This window comes from Motacilla alba, chromosome 15, assembly GCF_015832195.1.
Source record: "Motacilla alba alba isolate MOTALB_02 chromosome 15, Motacilla_alba_V1.0_pri, whole genome shotgun sequence".
Taxonomy (NCBI): domain Eukaryota; kingdom Metazoa; phylum Chordata; class Aves; order Passeriformes; family Motacillidae; genus Motacilla; species Motacilla alba.
In genome coordinates, this window is record NC_052030.1 from 2,031,691 (window position 1) to 2,058,648 (window position 26,958).

Sequence of the window (26,958 nt, forward strand, 5' to 3'; positions counted from 1 at the left end):
AATTACCCCATGAATCATTTGTGACTGAGTGTGTGCAGTCAGTGAGCTTCTCATGTCCTCCTTTTATTTTGTTCTTTGAGCTCTAGCTAGTCCTAGTTCGCTTGTGCCAAGTGGCTGATGTCAGTCCCCAGGTTCACACAGCAGAGCACTCTGGTCAGAAGGAAATACGCCAGAACTACCTTTTTATCCTATACAGTTTTTAGCAAGTAGAGTTGCGGCCAACAAATAATAAACAAACAAATAAACAACCCCAAAAAAACCAGGCAAGTTGCTAAACAGAAGTCACAGGTTTTTCATGAGCAAATGGCACATTTCCTACGGGCCTGCCTCACCACCGCTCCCCAGGGGATAACAAAAGAGCAGTGTCACCGGCAGGTGATGTTCCCTGGCGGCACACAGCCCTGTCTCACCCCGGGTGCCGCTCCCCACACCCCATCTTCCTGTCTGCATCCTTGCTCCGCTACTCTTTAGCCAAAACACAATGCCTGACACGAAGTGCCTGTGCTGCAGGAGCGGAGGTGAGCGATGGGAGGAGGAAAAGCCCGCGGTGTGTGACTGGAGGAGCCGCAGATGGCCCGACGTGGCTGACTGCGAGGGGAGGGAGCAGCGCCCAGAGCCCGTTTCAGCTTTCAAGTCCCGTGCTCCAGGATCTACATGCCATTTCTTGGATGTGGTTTGCCCCCAGGGCAATCTCAACAGCTGTGAAGTTTCAACAGATGAACGATGGAGTTTTCAATAAATTTCACCAAGCAGAAGAAAGCATTTTAACTCGTTCATGCTGTCCCACTTTTGGTCTGAAGGCTCTTCTGGACCCGAATCCATTCAGGTCAGGAGTGTTTGCTGTTTGAGCCCCAGGCACAGCTGAGCTACACTGAGAGGTTTTCCCTATCAGAAGAGGCTTCTCTCAGCCATGCCCGTGGCTCCTGGGAGGTGCAGGAGCATCCCTGCCTTTACCTGTGCCACTTAAACCCACTCTGGTGGAGGAAGGTACCAAATGTGGATGCCCTCAGCTCCTGGTGGGGAAAGGAGAGGCAGCAGAAAGACAATTTTCCAAATCTCCTTGTGGCAACTGCATCTTGGAAGTTCCATTTCCTTTGTACTCTCACATCCAGAAGTGGGGCTTGTGCTCCTGGAGTCACGTTCTCATCCCAGCTGAAGGCTGATGTCATTAATTGTAACTGAAAGAGGGGCTTTTGTGTTCCTCAGTTCTTCAGTCAGAGAAGTCAAGAAATTCCCTCTTCCAGAACAATCAGGTGTATGCTCAGATCACGAGGACAATTACTGTGAATTCACCTGCTGTACACAGGACAAGACAGCAAACCTGGGTCCTGAGGTAAAAAGCCAGCAGAGGGGTTTTGGTGCGTGTCTGGGGGATCTGAGCAGTGGGGCTGTGACCTGTGCTGCCTCTCCTCTGGCTGGGGTCTGTCAGGGGCTCCAAAGCAGAGAGCTCACACCCCTTGCAGGAGATATCAGTGCTGAGTGAGCCCTGGAGGGTCTCACACCTGCTCAGGCTCCCTGCTTCACCCGGCCCTGCTTCACCTTCAGTGTCCAGGCTCAGGGCTGAGCGTTTCCTCCTCACCCAAAAGTCTGCCCAGAGGCCATTCCCTCCTGCTCCTGCACAGCTGCTCCCTGGCCAGTCTGGTTCTCCCTCTCTCTGCATACAGACAGACAGACAAACAGCGAACATCTCCAGGAGCTGCCCCAGTGGTTCCCCGCAGCTCTGGAGGGCACTGATGGAGTTTCCCTGTAGTGAAACAGCACAGGACCAGCTACAAGCTCGAGGGTGGGTCTGTGTGAGGCAGGGTGCCCATGGCCTTCAGGAGGCTCTTAGCACCAACCCATGAACAGCTACTGCTTTGAACTAGAACGTGGCAGTGACTGCCTCCCAACCTCTCCCCCTGCCTGAGCAAAGACACAGCTCATATGGCACCCCAAGAGATCTTGTGGGTTCTGCAGCCTCTACACAACAGTGCACAGACACCTGTGATCTGGGGTCTTGTCCCAGCTCTCCAAAATGTTTCGTGAGTTTTAGTCACCACATTGCTCTCTCTGTCCTACTGAGGCTTCCCAACCATCAGCTTCCAACAGAAATTTCTCAGACAGAAACTAAATATCAGATCTCATAATTTCCTTCCTGTAAAAGAAGCCAGTGGAACCTCCTTTTGACATGGAAAGTCGATAACCCCTGTAAATGCACAGGGCAGCCTGGTTGTGCACTCTGATTTCTCAGGATTTCTGCTGAAGTGCTTTTCTTTGAGTTGGCATCTCTGCCAGAGTCATCCATGGGCTCCTCCACAGGGACACTGCAAACATCCTCTGCAGCAACAGCCTGACCTTTTGAAAAATCAGTGGTCTGAGCAAACCCCTCAGCTCTCTGGAAAGGCTGCACACTCTGGACGCTGTGCTGGATTCATTCCCAGCCTTGTGCAAGCTCTCGTGGTGCCCTTTTCAGATGGCTCTTCAGAGGGGTCTCTGGGTGCCCCCCTGGGTCTGAGGCTGCCACAGGGAGTTTGTGACAATGCAGTCTCAGAGTTCAGCAACTGCAGCCCAAGAGAAAGCGAGGAAACACTTTGGGAACTGATCTCTGCCACCGCAGACGCACCTGTACAAACAAATTTATTCCAGTGACATTTGCCAGTAGCAGTGCAGTGTGTGTCACACGGAGCATCCAGGGTAGTGTGGAATGGCAGGACATGGCATCACTGCTGTGCAAAGTTACTGCTGGAGAAGCACTTTGCATCCCAGAGGGAGCCAGGAGTGTGGTAACAGCAACAAAATCCACATTTCTGCGGTCTCTCTTTGTGGATATCTTCTCTGGGCCAAATTTTTTTGCTCTCCTGTCTTCCTTCCCCCCCGGCTCACATCCCCACTGCCTTCACGTGGCTTTATTCAGTCAGAGCCCCGTGTCTGGCTGGTTCTGCTCACCCAGCACCGAGCAGCCCATGAGTGCAGCCTCCCATCCTGCCGAGGCGTGGGAGCCCTGTGTCCTTGCTGCTGCTGGCCCTGCCTTGCCAAGGTGGCCTGCACATCCCGGGGACAGACCCCTCTCGCCTGCCGCGCTGAACGCGCCCCAAGGGACGATGCCAGGGCAATGTGGGGGGCAGGAAGGTCCCGGCGCTGTGCCGAGAGGAGCTGGGGGAGCGGGACCTGCTCCAGGGAAGGGAGTTCGGCAGCTGAGGAGGGGGGAGAGGGAGCTGAGGGGCTTGGCTGCTCTGAGCAGAAACGTGCGTGAAGAAAAGCCTCGACCCACACCCTGAATTCCACAGCTCGACTCCAGGGACAGGGAGAGGGAGAGAGGACAGGACGGGACAATTCCAGCAGCTCTGCGACTCGTTCATGAAAGCCTCGTCTGCTGCCTGCCTCCTCCCCCATCGCCTCCACAGCTCTCGCTGGTTTTATTAACGCAGTTCCCCTCGGGCTAGAGGGAATCACGTCCCAGGAGACATTCCAGTCTCAGCTCAGCTTCGGAGGGGATCAGAGGGAGCCAAGGGTGGGGGGCGTTTCACCGGGCCGCTCCACTGGCGGGGAGCTGGCAGGTCGGCAGCGCTGCAAGACGGCACTAGCAGGCTCCTTATCGACAGGAGCCCGAGCAGCCGCGGGCAGCAGCCAGCTCTGCCCGGCCCCGTGTCCCAGCCCCTCGCGCTCCGGCCGGGCCGCCGGGGCCAGCTCCTGCCCGGGCTCTGCCTGGGGCCGGTGCCCGGGCCGGCTCGGGGCTCGGGGCTCGGGCAGGCGGTGTGGCTCGCTGGGCACGCTGCTGGTGACCCGCAGCCACAAGGGCTCGGCCCGGGGCCCCAGCGCCAGCTCCTCGCCACCGCGGCCCCTGCAGCAGCCCGAGCGGCGATTCCCTCGCCAGGAACGGGAGCCGGCTCCCCGGCGTCTGGCTCCCCAGGTGAATTGCGGTGCGCCCTGAGCCCACGCCAGGAAAATGCCAGCAGATGAAACTGCATCCCAGGCCAAGAGACACGAAGATGGATGTGTTTTCCTCGCCCGGCTTATCTCGCAGGCAGCGCTTCTCAGCCGGGCCCGGCTGTGTTTGTGTGCGCTCGGCTCCTGGCACGGGGCAGGAGATGATCAGACACAAACACTGCGGTCGGTGAGCTCCCCGAGCTCAGCCCGGCCCTGCCCTGCCCTGCCCCGCCCGCACCGCGGCACCGAGCCGCCCCTCGGGGCCAAACCCAGCGCTGGGCCCGGGGCTGGGGCTGAGCCCAGGGCTGAGCACAGGGCCGGTCCAGAGCTGAGTCCGGGGCTGGGGCTGGGGCTGGGGCTGAGCCCAGGGCTGGGCACAGCCAGTCCAGAGCTGAGCCCAGGATCGAGCCCAGGACCTCCTGCAGCTGCTCTGGAGCTGCAGTGGGAGGAGGAGGAGGAAGAGCCACAGGACCCCGCAGCTGCTCGGGCACTGTGTGAGCTGCACTGTGAGCTGTCCTGCACTGTGAGCTTCCTGGCAGTTTGAGCTGTCCCTGGCAGTTTGAGCTGTCCCTGGCAGTTTGAGCTGCCCTGCACTGCGAGCTGCCCTGCACTGCGAGCTGTCCCTGCACTGTGAGCTGCGCAGGGGACAGGCTGTGGCTGTCTCAGTGCTCCCCAGGGACCCTTCCCAGCCCGGAGCCCTGAGGAGTGCAGTGCACCTCCGCAGGGTGAGGGGCAGCCCGCTCCTGCCAGCGTGTCCCTTGTTGCACGGAGGCAGCAGCAGTGCCTGCCCAGCAGCCCTGCGGGCAGTCTCGACCCTGTCCCACATGTGTCCCTTGGTTTCATTAGGACCCTGCATCAAACTGATCCCAAACTCCTCTCACTCTGCACCGCTGGGTTCAACCCAGAATTAAGGTCAAAGAAAGTGGAGGGCAAAAGAAAATAGATGTAAAATAAGTAGTAGGGAATCAAACAAGGCTTTCTTCATAGTGAGACTGACCTAGTTAAGCTGAAGTCTGGAAAACTTTGGTGTTTTCAAGGTTCACTGTTAGGATCCAGGACAGCCTGCACAATTCCAGCATTTCCATTTAAAAGATTTTTTAAAAACCCAAAAGAGATTTGAAGCAAAGTGCTTTGCTGATCAACATACATTTTTATTTTACATATTACTTTACCTTTCCGCTTGTGAGTTCAGGCCCAAAGGCCAAGTTCCCACTCCACAGCCTCTTTTTGCCCACTCCCCATGCCCATGTCTCGGGCTGCCAGCAGAGGAGGAGAACTGGTAATTCAAAAAGTACTCCTGATCAATCATGTTTACATGGGCAATCCACTGCACATGACCCCCAGCCTTGTTTGCACCCGCCACCACCTGTACAAACGCCCACTTTGGCTGCCCAGGAGAAAAACAAGGTGCCAGGGCCAGAGAAAAGGGGGATCCCGAAAGCAAGAGGTGAGAACAGAGACTTGCCTGATGGGGACATGTCCTCATCTGTCACCCACTGAGCAGTGATGCTGGAGACATCAATTCATGAGGTTATCTCCTACAGAGAGAGAGCAGGAAAGACATTAGAGAAATCAAAGGGGTTTCTCTGTGCTGGGGATTTGGCTCCTGGAGCCTCTTCCAGCTGCTCAGGGAAATGCCCAGGGGGCGTAAAGCTCCATGCTGACTTTTCAGGGCACCTCAAGCCAGGTCCCCAGGCACACAGAACACAGCTGTGAAAGTCACACCAGGGAGGTGGCAGAAAACAAAGGACTTTGGACAGACAGGCTTAATCCATTTAAATTCAGTTTCTCTCTCACTTCCCTCCCCTTTCCCCTTGGCTCTCATGAGAAGCTCTTCCCCCAGCTCCCCTCAGTCCCAAGTGCCTTACAGCAGTGTCACACCCAAGTGGCCCATGGGCTGAGAGAGTCATTCCACCTCTTTGCTGCTCACAGAGAATCAAACCTGCTGCTCTCTTCCTCTGGCACAGCCCCTTTCCCCCTAACACCTGCTGGGTGTAGAGTGAGCTTATCCCCAGCTGCTGGTTCCTGCTGAGACTCACATTACGATGCTGCTTTGCCTGCCCAGGTGCTCACAAGGCCCTCCTTGTTGGGAAGCCTAAGGGGAGTGGGAGAAGAGCTAACGCTTGTGGTCAGCAGGACTTGGAAAACTCCTGACAGCTCTGCCACTTGCTGGGGCTGGAAGGCCCTGAACAGATGCTGAGCAAGAAGAGCTCCGTGTGGGGATGCTGAATCAGCAACACCAGTGACCATCGGGACCTCTCAGCCACGAGAACTTCCACTGAGCTCCTGCAGCCGCCCCAAGAAGCCCAAGTTTGGCCCCAGCCTGGCAGGAGCTGCAGGAAAGCAAGCAGACAGTGAGATGTGGGGCTGGGAGATGTGGGTCTGGGAGATGTGGGGCTGGGAGATGTGGGGCTGGGAGATGTGGGGCTGGGAGATGTGGGGCTGGGAGATGTCGGGCTGGGAGATGTGGGGCTGGGAGATGTGGGGCTGGGAGATGTCGGGCTGGGAGATGTGGGGCTGTCGGTGCTCTGGGGCTGGGGTGGGAGCCCTGTGCTCGTCTGGCAGCAGCCTCTGTCATCCATGGGGCTGCATGGACAGGACAGACAGTGGCTGAGAGAGCCCCCAGCTCAGGAACACAACAAGGAGGAACTCTGCAGGCTGCACACAGGGCACAGGAGTCTCCAGAACACCCAGCAGCCATCTTCCTGCTGCTAACCATCTACTGGCTTGGCTGGGAAATATCTGTGATCCCAAACTCAACATGCACTCTCTTTTGTGCTGAGTGCCTTGGCAGGAGCCAGCAGTTCTCACACAGTTCCATCTCTGCAAGGTCCAAGTTTCTCAGAACACCCCTTTTAAAATCTTCCTTCATTAAGAAGAGCCAAACTGCCTGTTGCTGCCTCACAGGCTGCTCCCATGCCTCTCCCTGCTTCCCCGGGGCTCCACTGCCATGGGCTGGAAAGCACTGAGCTCCCAGAGACACCAGCATTAAAAGAAAAGACACTAAAGAAAAGAGAGACAAAGGCAGGAAAGCTTTTTTCACTGGGACCCAGCTGTCTGGCTCAGAGAAAGGCAAGAAACAAGGGTCTGCTCTGCATTCCTGGGGCACAGCCAGAATAAGAGCAGAAGGGTAAATTCCACAGTGCAACGTGGTTTTCCCTGCTCCCCTGTCCCCTTTACAAATAAGGCCTCGGGGATACTCTGAGCATGGTGCTCCAGTGCAGGGACATCTTGCTAACAGCCTGCGAGTTAAACACTGTAGCACCTTCCAAAGCCAGCCAAGACCAGGCTCTTTCTTCTCACATCTGCTCACCGTACCCAGTATTTACATCGTCAGTATGGTTTCCATAAAACTAAACATGAACAACTGATCACAGACAAATAAAGCAGTAATAGAGCCCGGGATGTCAGGAAGCCTTACTCACCCCCTGCACACCAGCCCAGGCAGCTGGAGATCAAAGTTCTCTTATTTGCAATACATTTCTTGAAACAATTTTCAGCTAAACTCAGTCTGCTGAGAGGATGCTGACACAGTCCAGGGCTTCTCCCATAGAAACAGGAACCAAGAAACCAGATCTGTGCATTGCTGCCTCCATCTCCAGGTGGCTGAGCAGATGGAGAAGGCTTTGGCATCTCCAAAATGGGGAGCTGCTGCCTTCTTTCTCCTCCCTCAGCATCCCTGCTCGGGAAAGCCTTCTTGCAAAGGGTGAGTGAAAAAGTGAGCAAAGCAGAGCCCTGCACAGGCAAAGCAGGGGTTCAAACTCATTAAAACACGGCTGTGAGCTATTCCCCATGGGGACTGGAGTGGTCTCGACGGGCCCTAAGAGGATTGGTTTTAGTCCTTGGTGCCCGTAGGCAGGAGAGGTGAAAGACACCTTCAAAGAGGCCCGTTTAGAGGCACCCCCGGGCAGGCAGGACCCGGAGGCCTGGGAGGCGTGGGAGGGGGGTCCCGCCCCGCTCCGCCCCCGGGGGTGGCGGGGCGGAGCAGACGGGACGGGCGGGACCCCCCCTCCCGCGATGCCGCCGGGCCGTGTCCCCCCGGCCCGAGCAGCCGCGGCTCGGGGAGAACAAAAGGCAGGAGCGGGAGGAGGCGCGAGGAGGAGGGCAGGCGGCCACGGTGGGGGGATAAAAGGCTCAGCGAGGACCCCCCCCCTCCTCCTCTGCCCCATGTCCGAGCCCGCTCCGCCGCCCGGCATGGCCCGCCCGCCGCTGCCCGCCGCTGCCGCCTTGCTGGCCGCCGCTCTGCTGCACTGCGCGCCCGCCGCGCCCGCCCGCCGACACAAGCCGGTGAGTCGGGACCGCCCGGTACCTCCCTCCGTGTCCCCCGCCGCTCTCCGATGCCGTCCCGAGGGCGGTATCTCCCCGGCAGATCCTCCGCTGGACGGGATGAGCCGTCCCTCCCCGCCGCTCCGTCCGTCCCCGAGCCGCGCTGGGGATGCCGGCGGGGGCAGCGCCGCCGGGAGTCGCCGGCCGCGGGACCGTGCCCCTGCCCCGGCAGCGCCCCCCGCTCCGCGGGCTCCTCCCGCCTTGTTGGGGAGTTTTCACAGCCGTGTTCCCGAGGGAAAACGGGGACCGGGACAAGGAGAGCTTAGGAGAGGACGCGGCATCCCCCGTGCTCCGCGGGCAGCAGAGCCCTCGCTGCTGCTCGAACACCCCCTGCACGCTGTGCTGGCAGCTCCGAGGAGTTACGGGGAGACGAGACTGAAGGGATGAATCAAAGGCAGGCAGGAGAGGAGCAGCAGGGCTCTTTCTTCCTGCAGATGCCTGCCCGATCCCAGCACCCGGGACGGAGCGGCGAGCAGCAGGGGCTGCGGCTGCCGGAGAGGAGCAGCGGCGTGCGAGGGATTTGGGACGGGAGAGGACAGAGAGCTCCTTGTGCAGGGAATGTGTGCGTGTGTAATCGCGTTATTATAGACATGCGCTTCGCTGCCGTGCCATGAAATAATAACAGAGCAAATGCCCAGTAGCAGCCCAAGGGGATTAGTTCAGGTTCTGTCGATGGTTTTATTATCAGCTCTGTCATCTGAGCACTTTCTAACTTGGCTGCTAAATCTGCTGAGGGCTGGGACTTGGCACCGCGCAGCCTTGGCCCCCAAAGTGCTCGCATTCCTCCAAACGAAATGTCACCGTGCTTGGCCCCGCTCTGCCTCTGGGGAAGGTGAGGCCAAGCGCTCGCTGGTGGCACCCTGCACTCCAGGAATGACGCTGCTCTGCGGGCTTCAGTCCCCTCCGAGAGCGGCAGGGGGTGGGCTGGGAGGGCAGAGCTCCCCCCGCATAAAGCTGGAGGCTGCTGGTTCCCGTGGGACACGGGCTGGGCGGGCAGGTGCCTCGCGCTCTGCCCTGTGCAAGCTGCTGGAAGCTGCTGCTCCTGGAGGAACCTGCACAGCCCCTGGTCCTGGTCTGGCAGCCAGCAAGGACCTGTGTGGGGTCCTGGGGGAAGGGAGAGCCAGCTGGGTTTCACCCTCTGAGCTCGAGCCCAGCCCAGCTGCCGTGTCACCGTTGATGTCCTTGTGCCAGCCCCACAGCTGCTGACTGCCTGCAGAGGTTGCAGGGGCTCAGCTGACCTGGCTGGTACCCCTTGAGGTGGTTTGTACACCAAACTGCTGAAGGGCACAGAGCCAGTGCAGAGGTCCGGGGCTGCTCAGACTCCTGCTCCATCAAATCCACTGCCACGCTCCAGAAGGTCCCCCCAGGTGGCAGTCTGCCAACAGAGAGGTGATTTCTTCCTCATCCTAGGCTAATGCTCTGCTCTGTGAGTGCTGATCCTTCCCTCCTGGCTGGAGTAGCTGCAGGTGATACTCCCGCAGGTCTGTTTTGTTCAGGAATGCCTTGTGCTCGTGTGTTGGACCAGCCACGTGGGGCTCAGGCTTTCAGACTGATGTGTTTGACTCGGCCTTTGCAGAGATGGTGGCTGCACGGGTTGGGTTGGAGATGGACAGGTGATCCCCCATCCTTTCAAACAGCAGTTCTGTCATCCCGAGCAGCTGCTCTTTTGGCTTCCTCATCTGCTGTCAAGGCTTCTGAAGGTTATTCTGCTGCCTCTGAGGTGCAGCCAGTTTTACAGGATGGAGCTGGCAGCAGTGCTCCTGCTGCCCTCCCTGCCAGGGAGCCGTGGGTGCAGGACAGCTGAGGGGGCACTGCCAGCCCGACAGAGGCCTCGGCCACTCTCTGTCCTCCCTCACAGAGAGCTGTGCCACACCATCACGCGCTCCCTTCTCTGACTCCTCCGAGCCTGCTGCACAAAGGGATGTTTCCCTTATGTCTGACAGCAGCTAATTTTGCTGTCAGGTGATGAATGAGAAAGGAGCCAAGGGGCTGAGCTGGGAAAAGAGATTCACACTCCAGTGAGACAGAGCACAGGAGTTCCTCGAGCTGTGCCAGTGGGCAAGGCCAGCCTGGGTGCAGGAGCGTGCTGCACCCAGCTGCTTGTGCTCCAATAGAGAGTCACAACGGCAGCAGCTGAGAGGGGAGGGAATCCAGGGCTAAGATTCACTTTAAAGCCAGGCCATAGGGCAAGCTGCAGAAGGACTCGTGTTCTTTGAGGCAAACCCTGTAGAGCTCCTTCACTTTTATATTAATGCCTAAAGAAAGAAAGAGAAAACTGAGAGCAGAGGAAAGGCTGGGTCTGGTGTCCACTGTAAAACTTGAGAACAAAAGATCTGCAGTCCTCGGGCTGTGCACGCGCAGACACTGAATTCCTGCCCTGCCTTCGGCTCCCCTGGGAAATCAAAGCCCCTGCCTTTGCTGGGAAGGGCTCTCTCTCTGGAGAAGTGGTGGGCACCCTCCCAGCTGCCAACGTAACCCATCAGGGGTGCTGCAGCTGTCTCCTGAGCACAGCAGGCTCCCCTCTGGAAGCAGGGCACTGCCTTCCCCACAGCCCCTGCCCGCCTCGCTCCGGGCTCAGGCGGCTCCCCCAGGAAGGGTTTGATTTGCACTCCTTGGTTTGGCTATTTAAATCCTGCAGTCAGTGCTGGGGTAATTTTAAGCATGTTTATCTTCTGCTCTGGGAGAGACTCAAGACACATGTAAGTAGTTATTCTGCAGCGGGTTTGTTGTGTTTGTGCTTCACAGGCAGCACACACACCCTGCAGTGTGGCAGGGCTTGGGGTGCAGCTGGCAAAGCACATCGGGGAGGGAGAGGAGAGGGAGAGGAGAGGGAGAGGAGAGGGAGAGGAGAGGAGAGGGAGAGGAGAGGGAGAGGAGAGGGAGAGGAGAGGAGAGGAGAGGGAGAGGAGAGGAGAGGAGAGGAGAGGAGAGGAGAGGAGAGGAGAGGAGAGGAGAGGAGAGGAGAGGAGAGGAGAGGAGAGGAGAGGAGAGGAGAGGAGAGGAGAGGAGAGGAGAGGAGAGGAGAGGAGAGGAGAGGAGAGGAGAGGAGAGGAGAGGAGAGGAGAGGAGAGGAGAGGAGAGGAGAGGAGAGGAGAGGAGAGGAGAGGAGAGGAGCAGCCTGGGGAGAATCCCCCTCTCCAGGTTATGTTGCACTTGCTTCCCCCATGCTTATCCTGCCCTGGCATCATAACTTGTGGGGCTCTGCAGAAGAAGGGATGCACTGTGCAGGAGTTGTTTGAAAAGGATTTTTGGTGGGAAGTTGTCCTGCAGAGATGTTGATCCTACCTTTTCCTACTAAGTAGCTCTTTCCTACTAATCTCAAATATATGGACAGGTAAATAAAGGGTGGGAGTTCTTGCACTGGGGATGGCTCAGCCAAAAGCAAATGGGAGCACAGCTGAGTCTGCACATAGCTGCCCAGCAAAATGAAAAGCAGAGCACTTCAGGAGTTCACTAAGGGCCACAGACATGTTTTTAGATGTTCACTGAGATCCTGGTGCTGTTAGAGGAGTCCCAGAAAGGACAGGCAGGTGACCAGACTTCCTCCTCTTGGTGGATTTGGGCAGGAGAGAGGTGCTAGTAGCCCATGGCTCCCCTTAGCTTGGATGTAACTGCACAATGAACAAAACATCTCAACCCCCTTCCTCCCCTGCCAGGAGTGTGCCACATCCTAGAGCAGTTTCTTCATTTCAAGGGGAATTCTAGGTCATCAGATTAAGGGCTCTTGAAACCTCTTGCTATGTCAGCATCCTGGGGCGTGTTTGCTCAGTAAGTACTCCTGTTTCTGGCAAACTGTTGCTTGGGAGACACCAGCAGCTTGGTTGTGGTGTTGTTGATGGAATAGTCTCACAAACTGTCACATAATTAAAATGTCTAATAATAAAAGTAGTCCTGCAGTGTTTATTCATTTGCTTTCTCTTGTTACACCAAAGCCTGGTTCTTCTCATTCTCTCTGTGGCCATAAACATTTGCAGTCCATAATGTCTCATGTTCCATGTTGCTTAGGAAAAATAAACATTTTCCTTTTTTCATTGCCAACAACAACTACCACCAAGTAATCCGGAAACAAACTGTTAGGCCCTGGGAGGTAGTGCTGGATGGTGCCATGGGGTGTGGGGAGTGAGGGGAGAGGAAAATCCAGCAGCGTGTGCCTGGCCAGGCACTGCAGCAGCTCCTGTTTGGCCTCAGCCTTTGTGCTCTCCCTGTCTGCAGTGGGACCAGGCTGCATGGAGGAGTCCTGGAGCCGAAGCATTTTGTGTGAGCAAAGAATTCATGGAGGGGTTGGGAGACCTTGTCCTGGGGAGGCAGGATCAATAAATCTGCTGGCTTTGCCTGGGCATTGTTTCCAATAACAGTGCCTTGACCAGCAGCATGTTTAGCTCGAGGTTAGAGCAGACCACAATCCCGATTCTGCCATGAAATTCCACCTGCAGCGTCAGCACCTTCCCAGCCCAGGCTGCTCCTGGAACATAACCTGACTAGAATGAAGCTGGTTCCAGTTTTCCCATTAGCCATCAGCTGTAGCTGCACTTTCAAATCCAACCCCTGCAAATCCATGCTGGGTTGAGAGGCAGGCTGCCCCAAAAGCTGTCTCTGCATCAGGAGAGCAATGCTGATCTCAGGCAGGAATGCTGCTGTTCAGGGGGTACAGAGCCCTTGGGAGGCAGGGCCACCCCACAGTGGACAAAAATGGGGTGAGAGAACTGTCTTACATGAGAACTGCAAGAGAAAGCATCTCTGCTGTCCTTCCCTGCTGCAATAAGGGCAGGAGTGCTCCACGGTGCAGGCTCGTAGGGAGGAGGGGGATAATGCTGCCAGCCAGAGGCAGCAAACACCAGGGCTTGGAAACACTGTGAGTAACAAAAGGAGGAAGCAGAAACAGAAGCAATGGAAAAGCAGGAGCAGAAGGGACAGGGAAATGGAGACAGAGTCCATGAGCTCATTCCCCAAGTGAAGGGGAAGCAGTCCCAGTGAGAGGGGAAGCAAGCAAGGCTGATGGATTCAGGCTGTAACTTGTCCAGTCACTCCTGTCTGACAGGGAGAGGGGTCTCCTTTCATGTCCATGCCACAGGAGCAGCCAGGAGCCCAGGTGCTCAGGTGCACAAAGAGGACACGAGTTTAAGTTCAGGCAGGCAGAGGAGGATGGAGCCGGGCACAGGAGAGCCGTGGGTTTGTCAGCACCAGGCAGCAGCCCCACCCCTGTGCTCATTTAGGCACGGTGCTGCTGATGCTCCACGGCCCCTGTGCTGCTGCTGCTGCTCCCCAGGGCTCTGCAGGGTGAGTGCTGCCCAGCACGAGGAGGTTAAAGATGCTCCTGGCTCCTTGGGATGGCTGGAACGCTTCCTGGGAAGCTTGGCTGGTGTTCATCTGGCTCCAGCAGAGCCAGAGGTGATGGCTGCAGTATCACAGCACTTGAAGGCTGATAAAGCTGTGAGGAACTGAGTGGGCAGCCTGCACCTCCGCTGTGGTTTCTGCTGTCCCGTGGGATCTGTCCTTTCCCTCCTGCTCCCCCTCAGCTTTTCAGTCACGAGGCTGCAGGAAGAGGCACTTTCTTTGTGAGGAGCTGTGACCAGCCTGCAGCACAGCCCTCTTTGGTACAGCTTTGCTCCTCTGCTGTCCTCACTGCCTTCAACCCTTGGTTTCAGGCCTGGAACCCTCTCTGTGCTTGTGCTGTGTTCACATTTACTGATCAGCCTCTGTTGCAAAGCCCTGGTCTCTTCCTTGACTCCAAGGCAGCTGTTCCCATGCCCAGCAGCCACCCCAGCTGTGGGTTATGCAGGGAGGGGCCCTGCAAGTGGCTGCACACACTCAGCCAGAGGCTCAGATCTGCTCTGCACTCTGCTGGGACAAACCCTGGGATTTTCCTTCGCTTCTGTGCTCAGGAATCCCCTCCCCTCTGCTGGTGGGGATGCCCTGATGGGTACCCAGCAGCCAGTGCCCTCCTCCCCTTCCCCCCACAGCTCTGCAGCAGCCCGGGCAGCAGCAGGGCCCCAGGTGAACCCTGAGCAATGCAGCCAGGGCGTGGTAGCACAGCTCAGGGAGCACAGCAGGTCTCCCCACGAGAGGGAGGGCTCAGCGCTGGCTGGGAAGGATGCAACCTTAGCAAGCGGACGCGGTATCTAATCCCTGGGAAGTGCCTGCAGCAAGGTGTGTCCAGCCAAGGAGGCCAAGATCTCCAGCCTGGGTGTCCCCTGAGCATTGTTTGGCAAGTGGTTTGTGCCTGTCACATTTCCCCTTGCCTGCAGTGGCATTTTCCAGCCCTTTCCTGCCATGGTGCTAATGTCGGTGCAGTGACGACAGGGACGGAGTCTCTGTTTGTGCAGGGGCACACGCAGGGCAGCAGGGCAGGTCCTGCCTCCTGCCCCACCCAGAGCCACCCACGGGAGCGCTGTGCCCCCTTCCAGGACCGGGTCTGCAAAGGGCAGGAGGAGCAGGGAGGGTCCTGCTGTTGCAAGGTGGAGTTTGGAAAGCTGGGATTCGTAACAGTGCCTTGAGGTAACCAAAGGGGGTGAGAAAAGCTGCCTCTGCTCTGCCTCTGAACATGGGATTCCTCGGGGCAAGAAGGAAACAGGCAGCTTCTTCTCTCTGCTCCTGGTCAGAGGAGAGAGACAGCCTCCAGTTCATGGCAGTGGCCCCAGCCTGTAGGGAAACCGGCCTTCCCAGGAGGGGAATGTGCAGAGCATCACCAAGGCAAAAGAACAGGGGTAAGGCATCTGGGTCAGCCTCAGCCCACCCACCCACCTGAGCACTTCTTGAGGGTTTTCCTGTGCTCCTAGGCCCTGCACTCTCTGGCCTTGGAAAGCCAGATGCTTTCATCACCCCAAGGCCTCAGCTGCCAGGACCTGGCCGTGGGTGCACCCAGGAGCAAGGGGCTGAGCAGCCCTGCAGGCTGTGCTCTGGTGACACGGAGCCATTGTGTGCTTCGGTGTCATCGGGGCTGACAGCAAGATGTTGGCCAGAACATGAACTTTGTCAGCTTCTGCTGCCAGCTGTCCCTTGCAGCAGCAGCTGCCAGCCCAGGCAGGGTGCCAGGTGGCTCTCAGAGAGCTCCTCTCAGAAGACAGGTACCTCCAGCCTGGCAGGGCTCCAGGCTCCGCAGGAGCAGCCCGGTGAGGCTCCTCGGGACAGCCCAGCCCGTGCTCCTCCTCCTGAGCCCTGAATGGATGCTCAGCGTGTGGCTGGTGGCTTGGGCAGCTTTCGCTGCTCAGGATGTGAGAAGGGTTTCTCTCTTTGCTGGTGCAGTTCCTGTGGGGTGTGAGAGTGCACTGGGACACCAGGCTTGTATCAATGGCTCTGAGGCACAGGCTGGCAGGTGCCCAGCCACCAAGGGTGTCTGTCTGTCTGTCTGGGGAGGACCAGCCAGCAGGCTGGAGCGGTGACAGACACACCAAAAGCCTGAAGTGCTGTGTGGACACCCAAAGTGCAGCTTGTGTGCCCTGCCCGGCTCCCCTGTCCATCTGTGCCTGGCTCAGGGGCACGGGGCCGGAGCTCAGCGGTGGAATTAATGCCAAGGCCTTCACTCTTCATTCCAGCCCGCGTGAATGGGCTCATTGTGGGAGCAGAGGGTGGCAGCATGCGGATTACAGGCATCATGGCAGCTCTGGCACCGTGCCATCCTGACCCCCGTGTCGCTGGCAGGGCAGCCAGGAAAGCTGGCCTGGAAGAAGGCAGCTCTTTGCAGGGGAAGAAAGAGCCTGCCTAAAGCCAGGTCCTCCCTCTGGAGCCCTGTGGGACAGAGCCTGCCTGTCCAGCTAGAGACGCACCACTGCTGCATCTCAGCTCCTCCTGCTGCTCAAACACCTTTCATTTGCTGCGCAAAATCAGGCAAAAAAAAAAATCCGTGTTTGGCCCTCTGCAGCACAGTGATGTGGACCAAGCACCTCTCACCCCACACGCCTCACAGCAGCTTGGAGGTGACACCTGCGCTGTGTTTCATGGTGGCAACAAGGGAAACCGGTGTAAGTCAGCTAATTACCATTAATTAATGTTGTCAAGAGAAACCTTGCTTTTCCAGCTAAGTGTGGGAGAGCTCAGGAGATGTTATCCCAAGCAGAAGCACAGGTACAGGGAGGCAAGGGGACACGGTGCAGTCCTTCCCTCAGGACTGGGGGGTGCAGGGACAGTGTCTGCTGCTCTCTGCCCGTGGGCTGGGCTGTCACCCCACATCCCCGTGTCCCCTCTGCCGTGTCCACTGGCCATGCTGAGACCTGCCCACGGTGCCAGGGCAGCAAGAGGACACCACGGAAGTGACAACAAGGAGCACAACTGCTGCTGGGGGCTAAAGACTTCCTCCCATTAATGTCACCTCTACTCGGAGCCAGGAGGGAATAAAGGATGTAGGGCAAAGGGGGAGAATTTATTCCCTAGTGATTTGTTTTATACTTGAAGGGTCTGGTTCTCATCCACAGCCTGCAAAAGTATTTCCTGCCGGCCAGCTGCCAAGGAAATGTGGACCAAAAATAGCTGAGTGCTTAGTGGGTGCCGTGGCATGACACAGTGTCCCCCAGGTGTGAGCCAGCCTCCGAGCAGGGAGCACGGCATGTTTGTGGGGAGCAGGCTGTGCCCTACCAGTGGGGAAGCAGCCCTGGCAGAAGTGGAACCCACCGCTGCGGGACCGCTGCGGGCAGCTGTCCACCCTCTGCGACACGAAGCATCTTCACCGACACCGAAGTCGTGCTTTTGCTTTTGCCTTTCAGGACATGTCTCGGAAGCACCACACCTGGAAGGAGCAGGCTCCTTGGCTGGCTGCCCTGGTGAACGCCGTGGGCACGGGTGTTCCTGCCAAGGGCTTCCCGGTGGCTGCAGCCGGGCCCGCGGCCGCCTGGAACCCGCCCCGCTGCGGCGTGCCCGACCTGCCGGCGCTGCCGGGCGGGAGGAACCGCCAGAAGCGCTTCGTCCTCTCCGGCGGCCGCTGGGACAAGACCAACCTCACCTACAAGTAAGGGAGGCCTGCGATGGCAGCCAGGCTGCTGTGGCACTCAGGCTGGTGAGGCACTCAGGCTGCTGTGCAATCAGGCTGCTGTGGCACTCGGGCTGCTGTGCAATCAGGCTGCTGTGCAATCAGGCTGCTGTGGCACTCAGGCTGCTGTGGCACTCAGGCTGGTGTGCACTCAGGCTGGTGTGCAATCAGGCTGCTGTGATACTCAGGCTGCTGTGGCACTCAGGCTGGTGTGCAATCAGGCTGCTGTGGCACTCGGGCTGCTGTGCAATCAGGCTGCTGTGCAATCAGGCTGCTGTGCACTCAGGCTGCTGTGCACTCAGGCTGGTGTGGCACTCAGGCTGGTGTGCAATCAGGCTGCTGTGCAATCAGGCTGCTGTGCAATCAGGCTGGTGTGACACTCAGGCTGGGGTGGCACTCAGGCTGGTGATGCACTCAGGCTGGTGTGGCACTGAGGCTGGTGTGGCACTCAGGCTGCTGTGGCACTCAGGCTGCTGTGGCACTCAGGCTGGTGAGGCACTCAGGCTGGTTCACTTCTCCCTGCCCAAACGCTCGGTCTGGTATACCTGGAGCTGTGATGTGACCGTGAGAGGCACAGGGGACAGGGGATGCACACGCTGAATCACAGCAGGCTTGTCCCCAGCACCTCCTCATCCCCTCCTGAGCACACTCCACAAACACAGCTGCCTTCCCGCTGTGCACAGCCATTGCCTCAGCCCCGGGCAGTCCCACACCAGCACCCCTGGGCACACAGGGTCCCTGCCCTCACACTGTCACTGCCCTCGCACGTGCTGAGCTGAGCCCCTGCCACCAGCACTCTCCTGCTGTGCCTCTGCCCCCACAGCCACCCCGCAGGGGCTCACCTCACAGTTTATTTTAAAGAGATCTTTTTGTTCAGCTGTTTTTGATGGTCCCATAAACACCACTTCAGTGTAAAGTTTTGCCCAAATCACCGCACACATTCTCAGTTTGAATCTGCCCAACAGGCTGGAGGGAGGGTTGTGCTGCCTCTGCAGCTGCCCTCAGGGGTACGGGTGGAGCAGTGAGCACAGTCATATGGACCTTGACAGCATGTAAATCATCTTGTGCTTAATCCAATACGAGAGACTGTTCCTCACACCATCAGCAGGCTGCAGATAACAGAAAGGTTTATTCCTTTTTTTTCTTTTTGGTCAGTGGTGTTAAAGAAAGAAATACAGCAGAGATTTACATACAGCAGCACTGTTAATGGAAGGGAAAGAGACTTCCCTCTGTGGCAGACCTTTCAGTCTGCTCTTGTTATTGGAGGAAGTGGGAGCAACTCCTCAGTGAACCCAAGATTCCAGGGGCAAAGAATGCAGAGGTTAAGGAGAAGAAATCACATCACACCACTCCCAGGAATCTTTGTGGTGGTGGCCTTACAGGAGATAGACCTGGGGGGTGCTGTGGCACTTCAGAACAAGACAAAATCTGCAAAACTCTCCAGGGAACTCACCTCTGACACACCAGCCAGAGGGTTTCAATGCTGATGGGATTTATCTGCTGCACATGTTGCTTGGTAGAGGGTGCTGGAGCAGTGCATGTACGGACTGGAGATGTTCTGGTGCTGGGAATGGTGGCCCTGGTGATGCTGATTGTAGAACTGCCCGTCCAGGGGACAGCAGCTGATGCTCTCCTCATCCAGTGTCTGTTGCCTTCCAGAATTATCAGGTTCCCATGGCAACTTGTAAAAGCTAAGGTGAGAAGGACCATAGAGGAAGCTTTGAAAGTCTGGAGTGATGTGACCCCGCTGACCTTCACCGAGGTGCAGGAGGGACGGGCTGACATCGTCATCGACTTCACGAGGTGGGCACGGCGGGCAGCACACCCTCCCCCTGCCAGGGGAGCAGGGCTGTAACCAGAGCAGAGACCTGCCAGCACACAACTCAGGCACTTACATGGAGCCTCCTATTTCTGCTTTCAGACACTGGGATCGTTTTAGTTTTGTCAGTCGTGGGCTGCTGGGTGTGAGTGCAGCTGTTCCACACAGCACCGTTACTGATCATTCATTCATCTTCCTGGTACATTTACATTTCTCTGCCCACAGGCTGTTTTCTTAAGCGTTTGTTTTGACTTTCCATCTTCAGGTCCTCCATCCTGTCCCTTGACTAAAGGATGTAACTGTCTGCCCAAAGACAAATACAGTTTATTGGTTAAGGGAATCTTGGCTCCTGGCCTGAAATTCCCTTTTGGCAAAACACTCACTGGGGCAAAGACTTCCCTGAGCTGCGTGTTTGCACAGAGCTAATGAGGGCAGTGGAGACTGTCCAAGCAGTGATGTGATTTTCATGCTGTGTATTTGTCTCCCTCAGCTCTCTCAAGTGGCCACATCTCTCATGGGTTTCCTTCATTACTCATTGGTGGCTTGGCTTGAGCGAGGACCTGAGAGTTTGGCTGGGTTTGCTGCCAGCTGCCCCTCTGCAGCCCCTCACCACCCAGAAATATCAACTCAATCTTGGCTTAGGCAGTCTCCTCCTTAATTCTTTTGGCTCCACAGTCACTTCTGGGCTGGAAGCTGGAGAGGGGAGGGGAAGAAACATCCCTGAGAAAACATACAAACTTCCCAGAGCTTGGTGTGACTGAGATCTGCTTCCTCAATGCTTGGTGTGATCAAGCTTCTTCCTCGGGGCTCTGAAGCAGAATTTGGCTTGTGGCAATTGGAATAGCTCTGAGCAGTTGATCCAGACCAGTGGGGTGAACTCAGGATGAGAATGAGAGCTGCTGTCCCCTCTCAGTGCCTCCCACCTTTGTCTGTCTGATGCTGGAACCCCACGGCCCTTTGTCTGAGGTGCAATGTGTCTTCCCTCCAGGTACTGGCACGGAGACAACTTGCCTTTTGATGGGCCTGGAGGGATCCTGGCACACGCCTTCTTCCCCAAAACACACCGGGAAGGAGACGTGCACTTTGACTATGACGAGACCTGGACCATTGGGAACAACCTGGGTACGGTACTGCTTCTAGGGGAGCTGTGGCTGCTCCGGGATGCTTGTCAGTGAACTTGGAAATGATTCCCTGTGCCGTGAACAGGGACCCTGTAAAGCTGAGAGGGAATAATATTTTTGTGGTGAGCACTGTCATCTCCCACCAGTTAGAAGCCTGCTGTTAACATTCAAGCCCAGGACCCCGGCTTCCCCATGGACTCCTCCTGTGTGGGGCAGCAAGAGATGGCTCTTCTGCCCAGCCATGTGCCCTGCCACTGGGGAACTGCACCCGGCATTGGCAGGAGTCATTAGAAATGAAACGAGGAAAGGATGAAGGAAAACTGAGGCTGGAGCTCCATGTGACACCGTTGTCCTCCAAAGAACAGCCTCAGTCCCAGGCCCTGCACGCATTGTTCACCATCTGCCCTCAAACAAGTCCATAAAGGGAAACCACCCAGGCTCCAGCTCTGTCCCTGTGGCCTGGGAATGCTCTGACCATAAACAACACCACATCCAGTCAAGACTCTTTTTTAAATTTTTACTAATAATAGATCCAAGCTGGTAGCTCTCTGCTTGGGCACTCAGGGTCTGGTGTCAGTATCTCATGAGACACTGCAGTACTGCCTGGACCAGCTGGAGCAGTGCCCAGAGCATCAGTTTCTGGAAGACTCACCAAAATTAACCCAGGTCAGCTCCTCCTCCTCCTTCCCAGTTTATCTACATGGACAAAGAAATAAGCACAAAGCCCAAGCTAACCCCAGGCCTCTCTGGGGATTCCCAAAAATGTTGGCCATGTCAGTGGGCACTCCCAAAGCCCGTGGGGTGCCACTACCATGTCAGTGCCAGCTGTAGGCCAGTTTGACTGCGTGGGGCAGAGCACTGCTGTGTCTCCAGCCCTGCTTATGCTGACCCAAAACAAAAATCACAAGCTCGGGACCTCTTTGCTGAGGAGTTTCCTCTCCTGGGGCAGGGGTGGGCTCTGTTGGTTTTCACCCTCTGTTGTTGAAGAATTTCCTGCATTCTCCCATAAAACAGGGTTGGGGGCAAACCAGGAACCAAAAGTGGACACCAGTTCCCATCAGAATCCAGCTCCGTTCCATGGCATTCCCCCTTCTCTCCCCCTCCCATATCACCCATAAATAACTGTTGTAAAAGCTCTTTGGAGCTAATTGCCATTTAATATGCTGAAAAGAGCTTTATGATATAAACATGGATAAATCCTTGACTCAGCTCTCAGTGAGACAGGGAAATCCTTGGCCTCATTTTACTGACGGGAGAGCACAAGTGTGCCCTGGGGTCACTCCAGGGCCGTGCAGGAGGCAGGCCCCACATGGAGGACCATCCATGAGGGATGCTGTCCAGCACAGCTCCTTCAGCTGTGCTGTTGTGCACCTCCCCTGCAGAATCTGACAGCACAGCTCATCTGCCAGCACTAGAAAGCAGCAAGTGAGGAGCCTGCCAAGCTAAACAGAAGTGTCTGAAAGTTTGTAATAAATCACAGGCATGGAAATCCCACTGGCTCAGCTGACCTAGATGTGTTGATTTAATCAGGTCAGTGCTGTGCAGATTCATGGCTTGCAGGTAAAGCTGGCCAGCAGAGGAAGGCAGAGCTCACCTTCCCCTCCACCCTTCCCAGGGGTTACTCCCCACTGTATTCACCCTGCTCCTGGTGCTGAGCAGTGACCAGGGAATTCTCCCCTGGAGCCAGCAGGGAAATCCTGCTTGGAGCACCAAGGCTGGCTGACCCACATCCCTGCTGCTCTCCTCACTTGGGCTGCAGCTCAGAGGATTTCTGGCTGAAGGCAGGTGAGTGAATATGCTGGGACATAGTGAAATTTACCAGCTTTAGAAAGGACCCCTTGGAAGCTAAAGAAAACCTGCCAAACAATACAAGTTTGTGTACTGAAATCCCCGTTTCCCCCTCTCCTTTTGTAGATGCTCCAAGATTATGTATTCCTAAAACATGGTCTCCTATAGATGTGTTTAAGTCTCAGACCTTGACATTAGATAATCTGTTATGGATTTATTTCTAAATGACACCTTCTTGACACAGTCCCCAGAAAAGCAATAAATGAGCTCCCTCTGCTGTTTGTGACAAAGGCCTTTGGCAAGTGTTGATCCCAGAGTTCTCTCACCAACACCAGTATCTTCCCCAGTGGGTGTGATCTAACTGGGACTTGCTGAACTTCAGCTCTAGCCAGCAACTACTTCAAGCTGGGTGGACAAACCTGACCACTCCACCTCCTACACCTCTGGTCTAGACTTCCTTCTCTGTGCAAATTTCTCCTTTCCAGAAGTGCATGGAAAATTCTTTTCTTCCTGGTAGCTGAGGAGGTGGCAAGACCCTCTGACAACAGAATTGCAGATTACCAACATGTCCAGGTTAATACCCAAGTGTATGAATTGACTCATGGTGCTTCTGAACCACTGAACCCCTTTATTATGCCCTTAAAAAAAACCAAAAAAACAAAACCCACAAACATATTTTAGATCTACACAGGAGATATCTGGGAACAACACAGTTTGAGGTAGATTTCCCTTTCCTCTTTTTGGACTCCTATAACACATGTCAGTGTCTAGTAACTGGTAAGAACAGGCCCAGAGGCCAAAGCATGTGAGTAGACAAAAGTATCTTCCATCTTTTCCCTTTGCAGGCACTGACCTCCTGCAAGTGGCTGCCCATGAGTTTGGCCACGTGCTGGGCCTGCAGCACACGGCCGTCTCCAAGTCCCTGATGTCCCCTTTCTACATCTTCCGCTACCCCTTGAGCCTGAGCGAGGATGACAAGCAAGGTATCCAGTACCTGTACGGGAAACCCTCACTGGATCCCGAGCCCACCCCAACCCAGCCAGCACAGCTGCCCCAGCCAGACCTCGAAACAAACGAGATCACCAACGTGGAGGTGAGTGCAGGGCTGCTCTGTGCCCTTCCCCGACACCCCGGCTGGGGCTGCCCTGGCAGCAGCCCGAGCGGTGTCTGCCTCTTCCCCCAACACTGCCGAGCCCAGGCCAGACCCCACGGCTGCACTGGGACGTGCAGGGAGGGGATCTGCCCGTGCCCAACCCAAAGGGGCAGCTGCCTGGACACCGAGCCTCCCCTGGGCTGAAGCCAGCCAGGCTCGGGGGGCTCTGCGTGCCAGCCCTGAGCCGCTGTGCCCTGGCAGGCCGTGCAGCCCGACGCCTGCCTCACGGCCTTCGACGCCGCAGCCACCATCCGCGGGGAGCTGTTCTTCTTCCGCTCGCGCTACGTGTGGCGGCTCCGCGCTGGAAAGCTGCAGGACGGCTACCCAGCTCTGGCCTCTCGCCACTGGCAGGGCATCCCCAGCTCTGTCGACGCCACCTTCGAGGACCCTCTGGGCAACATCTGGTTTTTCCAAGGTAAGAGCTGGAGCGTGATCAGATGGCTCAGAAATCTCAATTACTTAGGGGCAGCCAGGACCCAGCAGATTCCTGGGACAATAAATCTGGAAATCCTCAGAAGTCCAGTAACCCTTGTTAATTGCTTCCCTATCTATTTAAACTTTTTATCAGATATTGAGGACAGAGAACAAGGGTTCGCTTTTGTTTTAAACACAGCCACAATATTCCGTTCTCCTTCTCTGGAACACAAACATCTGTAAGGAGCCTCTGCCCTGGCAGAGGAGGAGGAAGGAAACATTTGCTCTATCTCTCCAGCTGTCACGGGAAGCACTGTGCCAGAGGTGAACCCCAGCATTTCCCTGGTTGCGCCTGTGTCCCCAGGGCCCTGCTTAGGGTGGGGACAGCATTTTCTCTGCTCCTCAAAGACCTGGATGTGGAACTTCCCTAGTACCCCATGGCTTTAGGAGCCTACAGGGAGTCTGGGTGCAGAGCCAGGCAACCTCCAGCAACCAGAAAGATTAGGAATGAAACCACCTCCCGGCCATCTCTGGGGTTCAAGGCCAGCAACAGAACCTGTTTCAGCTCCACCATTTTCTTTAATGCTCCCCCAAGTGTAGGTTTAATAGGAGGCATGCAGAATGACCTGGGAGCTCATTGTGGGTGTGCACACCTTGCCTGCACTCCATGAGACCGAACACCAAAATCACACCAGTGGCTTTGCAGGCAGAGCTCCTGCATGAACACATTTCTGAGCACCTGACCTGCACACAAGGGCTTACAGTGCTAAAATTGGCAGGCTCCTACAGTGAGTTAAAATGAGATAAGGGGAAAGTATTACATGCTGTAGGCTAATTACAGAGATTCCCATTTTAATCTAATCTGGAACTCTGCTTCCAGTCTCTGTATCAATTTGGCAAATTCTTCCTGGTTCCTGCAGCTTGCTGCTTTCCAGCCACATGCCCTCTTTGTGCCTGTGCATGCCCACATGATTTCCAGGTGCTGAGATTGCAGGGCAGAGGCTGATCCCTCCAGCCAAGTCCTTTATAACTTCCACAAATAGAGAAAAATGCAGCTGAAATGGACCTTCCTGTCCCCCACCAACACCCACCAGGCTGGACAGAGGTGGGATGAAAATGCATTGACAGCATTTTGGACACACAATAGTGGCAGCATCCATGACACTTGGTGCTGTTTTTGCCTCTCAGGCACAGCTTCCCGTGGGAGTTCTGCCAAGGCACCAGCTCCAGTTGCACATTTCACTGCCAAATTATCAGAGTTTTTGACCCCTTGTTTCCCTTTTCTGTCTCCTCGATAGATTCTCAGTACTGGATTTATGATGGTGAGAGACGGGTATCTGGTCCCACCCCAATCGTGGAGCTGGGCCTCCCTGCATCCCCAGTGCAGGCAGCTCTGGTGTGGGGGGCTGAGAAGAACAAGATCTACATCTTCAGTGGAGGCAACTACTGGCGCTTCAACCCGCAGAGGCGCCAGGTGGACAACATCTACCCGCGGGCCATGGCCGACTGGCGCGGCGTCCCGCCCGAGATCGACGCCGCTTTCCAGGACGAGCTGGGTCAGTGCAGCAGCAGCACGGCCTGCTCTGGCTGACAGCACTGCAGAGTCACACATGTGGTAGTTGTGGGTATTGCCCAAGCACAACACATCCCATACAGTGTAGAGGGGCAGTTCCCTCCAGTGGGGAGAGAACTGAGAAGTTGTTTCATTCCCATGAGCTGCAGCAGCTGATATGTAAGTGTATGATAGGGAGAAGTCAAATATCTGACCAAGGAATGGTCACAGAGTCCTGCCCACCTCTCACTGCTCCTGCCAAAGCAAGTGATGAGAAGACAGTGGAAACACTTCCACCCGTGGAGCTGAACAAAGAACAGGTTGCTTTTGGTATTGACCAGTCCTCCTCAGTGTGCCCTGTGCTGAAAACAGTAGGCCAGTGCCACAGAAACACTGGGGACAGCCAGGGTGCTTGGGATGACAGGTGTGGCGAGTGCCTCTTTCCTCTCTAAGGACAAAGTGAAACAACTCTCCACTGCTTCCAGAACATAATTTTCAGGGCAGCTTGCCCATAGGAACAGATGCTCTGAGCAAGTCTTCACAAGTTTCCTGTCCCTGTCCTAAAAATCCCCGGCCCTCACAGGGCTGAGTCACTACAAGCAAATAGCACATATAAATCCACAAGGAAATTAAAATAAAATCCATCCTGTGTACTGCCCAAAAAGTAAAACTAGAGTTTTATCTAAACTAAAACAGTGTGAAAGAAAAGTGAATTCCACAAGCCTGGGTTCAAGTAAAATCTCCTGCCTCTTCCAGCTCTCTTTCAGTACCGCATGTGTTGCAGTGTCAGCTGAACAAAATGAGCTCTGAGCCACGTGAATGCTGCCTCTTCTAAACCTTCCTCTCTCACCCACAGGTTTTGCCTATTTCCTGAGAGGCCGAGACTATTGGAAGTTTGACCCGGTCCAGGTGAAAGTGCTGGAGGGCTACCCACGCCAGATCAGCCAGGACTTCTTCAGCTGCACACCCTCCTCCAACTCCTTCAGATGAGGGGGATGCCTGTGTCCTCCACGCTCCCCTGTCGTCTCCCTTTACCTCAAGCAGCCACACAGAGGGTTCCCTCTGCCATTCCTGGCTTCCTTCCAGGCTCAGCATCTGACACAACAGGTGTCTGTCACAAGTGACAAAGTTTGCTCCTCTCCAGTTCCAGCAGCCCCAGCTTCAGTTGCTATCAATGTAAAAGCAGCTGCCATGTTCTTTACAGGCAAGGGAGGCCACTCTCTTCTAGCAATAGCATCCCAAAAGCCATCAGGCCAGCCTGGAACGGGATCATGCTCTCATAATTAATCTGAACCCCATCCTGTAGAACTCATCCACGGCATTTCCTATGTTTACATAACTCACCACGGCAGCCCTTCGCTGCTGCAGACGCTGGCCAAGGAGGAATGACCCCAGAGCCCGGGGCTTTGAAGGACACCGACCCTACCTGCAGAGGAGGGGGACTGCGACGTGCGGCTGCTGCCAGAGCCACCCCGCCGGGGCAGCCGTGCGGACTGCCAGGGCCCTGCCGCAGCCCCAGCCCGGCCTGCCGCTGTACCCCTAGCATGCGTTAGGATTTTGTACCGATCTGTATATAGACAAGGGGCCCCCTCCCTCCCCGGTGCTGGGTGCCAGTGCTGGACACTGCCCCGCGCTCATCCCGCCGCGGTTCCCATCCCGGGATGCTCAGATGCACTGATCGCTCTCGAACCGCCGCTCCCGGCCCGGGCTGGCGCCGCACACCGCCGTGCCTGCCCAGCCTTAGGCCAAGCGCCCCGGGCTGCGGACAGCCTCTCCCCCTCGCCCCTGCCAGCCGAGCCCGGGTGCGCGGCCGGCGGCAGGGCGCCGGGGCTGCGCCGTGCGGCGGCGGGCCCGCGCAGCCCGCTCCGGGTGTATTTATGTTCCGCCCCGCCTCAATAAAATCCGCCTCTTTTCTACATC

The 26,958-nt window shown here is 56.4% G+C and overlaps 1 protein-coding gene across 1 annotated transcript; it reads left to right on the forward strand.

The window, feature by feature from the left end:
* Positions 1–7,904: 7,904 nt before the first annotated feature.
* MMP11 (matrix metallopeptidase 11) lies at positions 7,905–26,958 on the forward strand. The gene is made up of 8 exons (XM_038152542.1): positions 7,905–8,193; positions 16,929–17,170; positions 18,851–18,994; positions 19,999–20,132; positions 22,765–23,012; positions 23,274–23,487; positions 24,785–25,042; positions 25,895–26,958. The coding sequence occupies exons 1-8, from the start codon at positions 7,924–7,926 to the stop codon at positions 26,026–26,028; spliced, it is 1,644 nt and encodes a 547-aa protein (XP_038008470.1). The 5' UTR covers positions 7,905–7,923; the 3' UTR covers positions 26,029–26,958.

Bases quoted from the DNA above. Each gene is read 5' to 3' on its own strand.
- MMP11 (XM_038152542.1), top strand. From the start codon at position 7,924: ATGCCGCCGGGCCGTGTCCCCCCGGCCCGAGCAGCCGCGGCTCGGGGA. The intron at 8,194-16,928 runs GTGAGTCGGGAC...TTTGCCTTTCAG, and splicing joins CCGCCCGCCGACACAAGCCG to GACATGTCTCGGAAGCACCA. The intron at 25,043-25,894 runs GTCAGTGCAGCA...TCTCACCCACAG, and splicing joins CGCTTTCCAGGACGAGCTGG to GTTTTGCCTATTTCCTGAGA.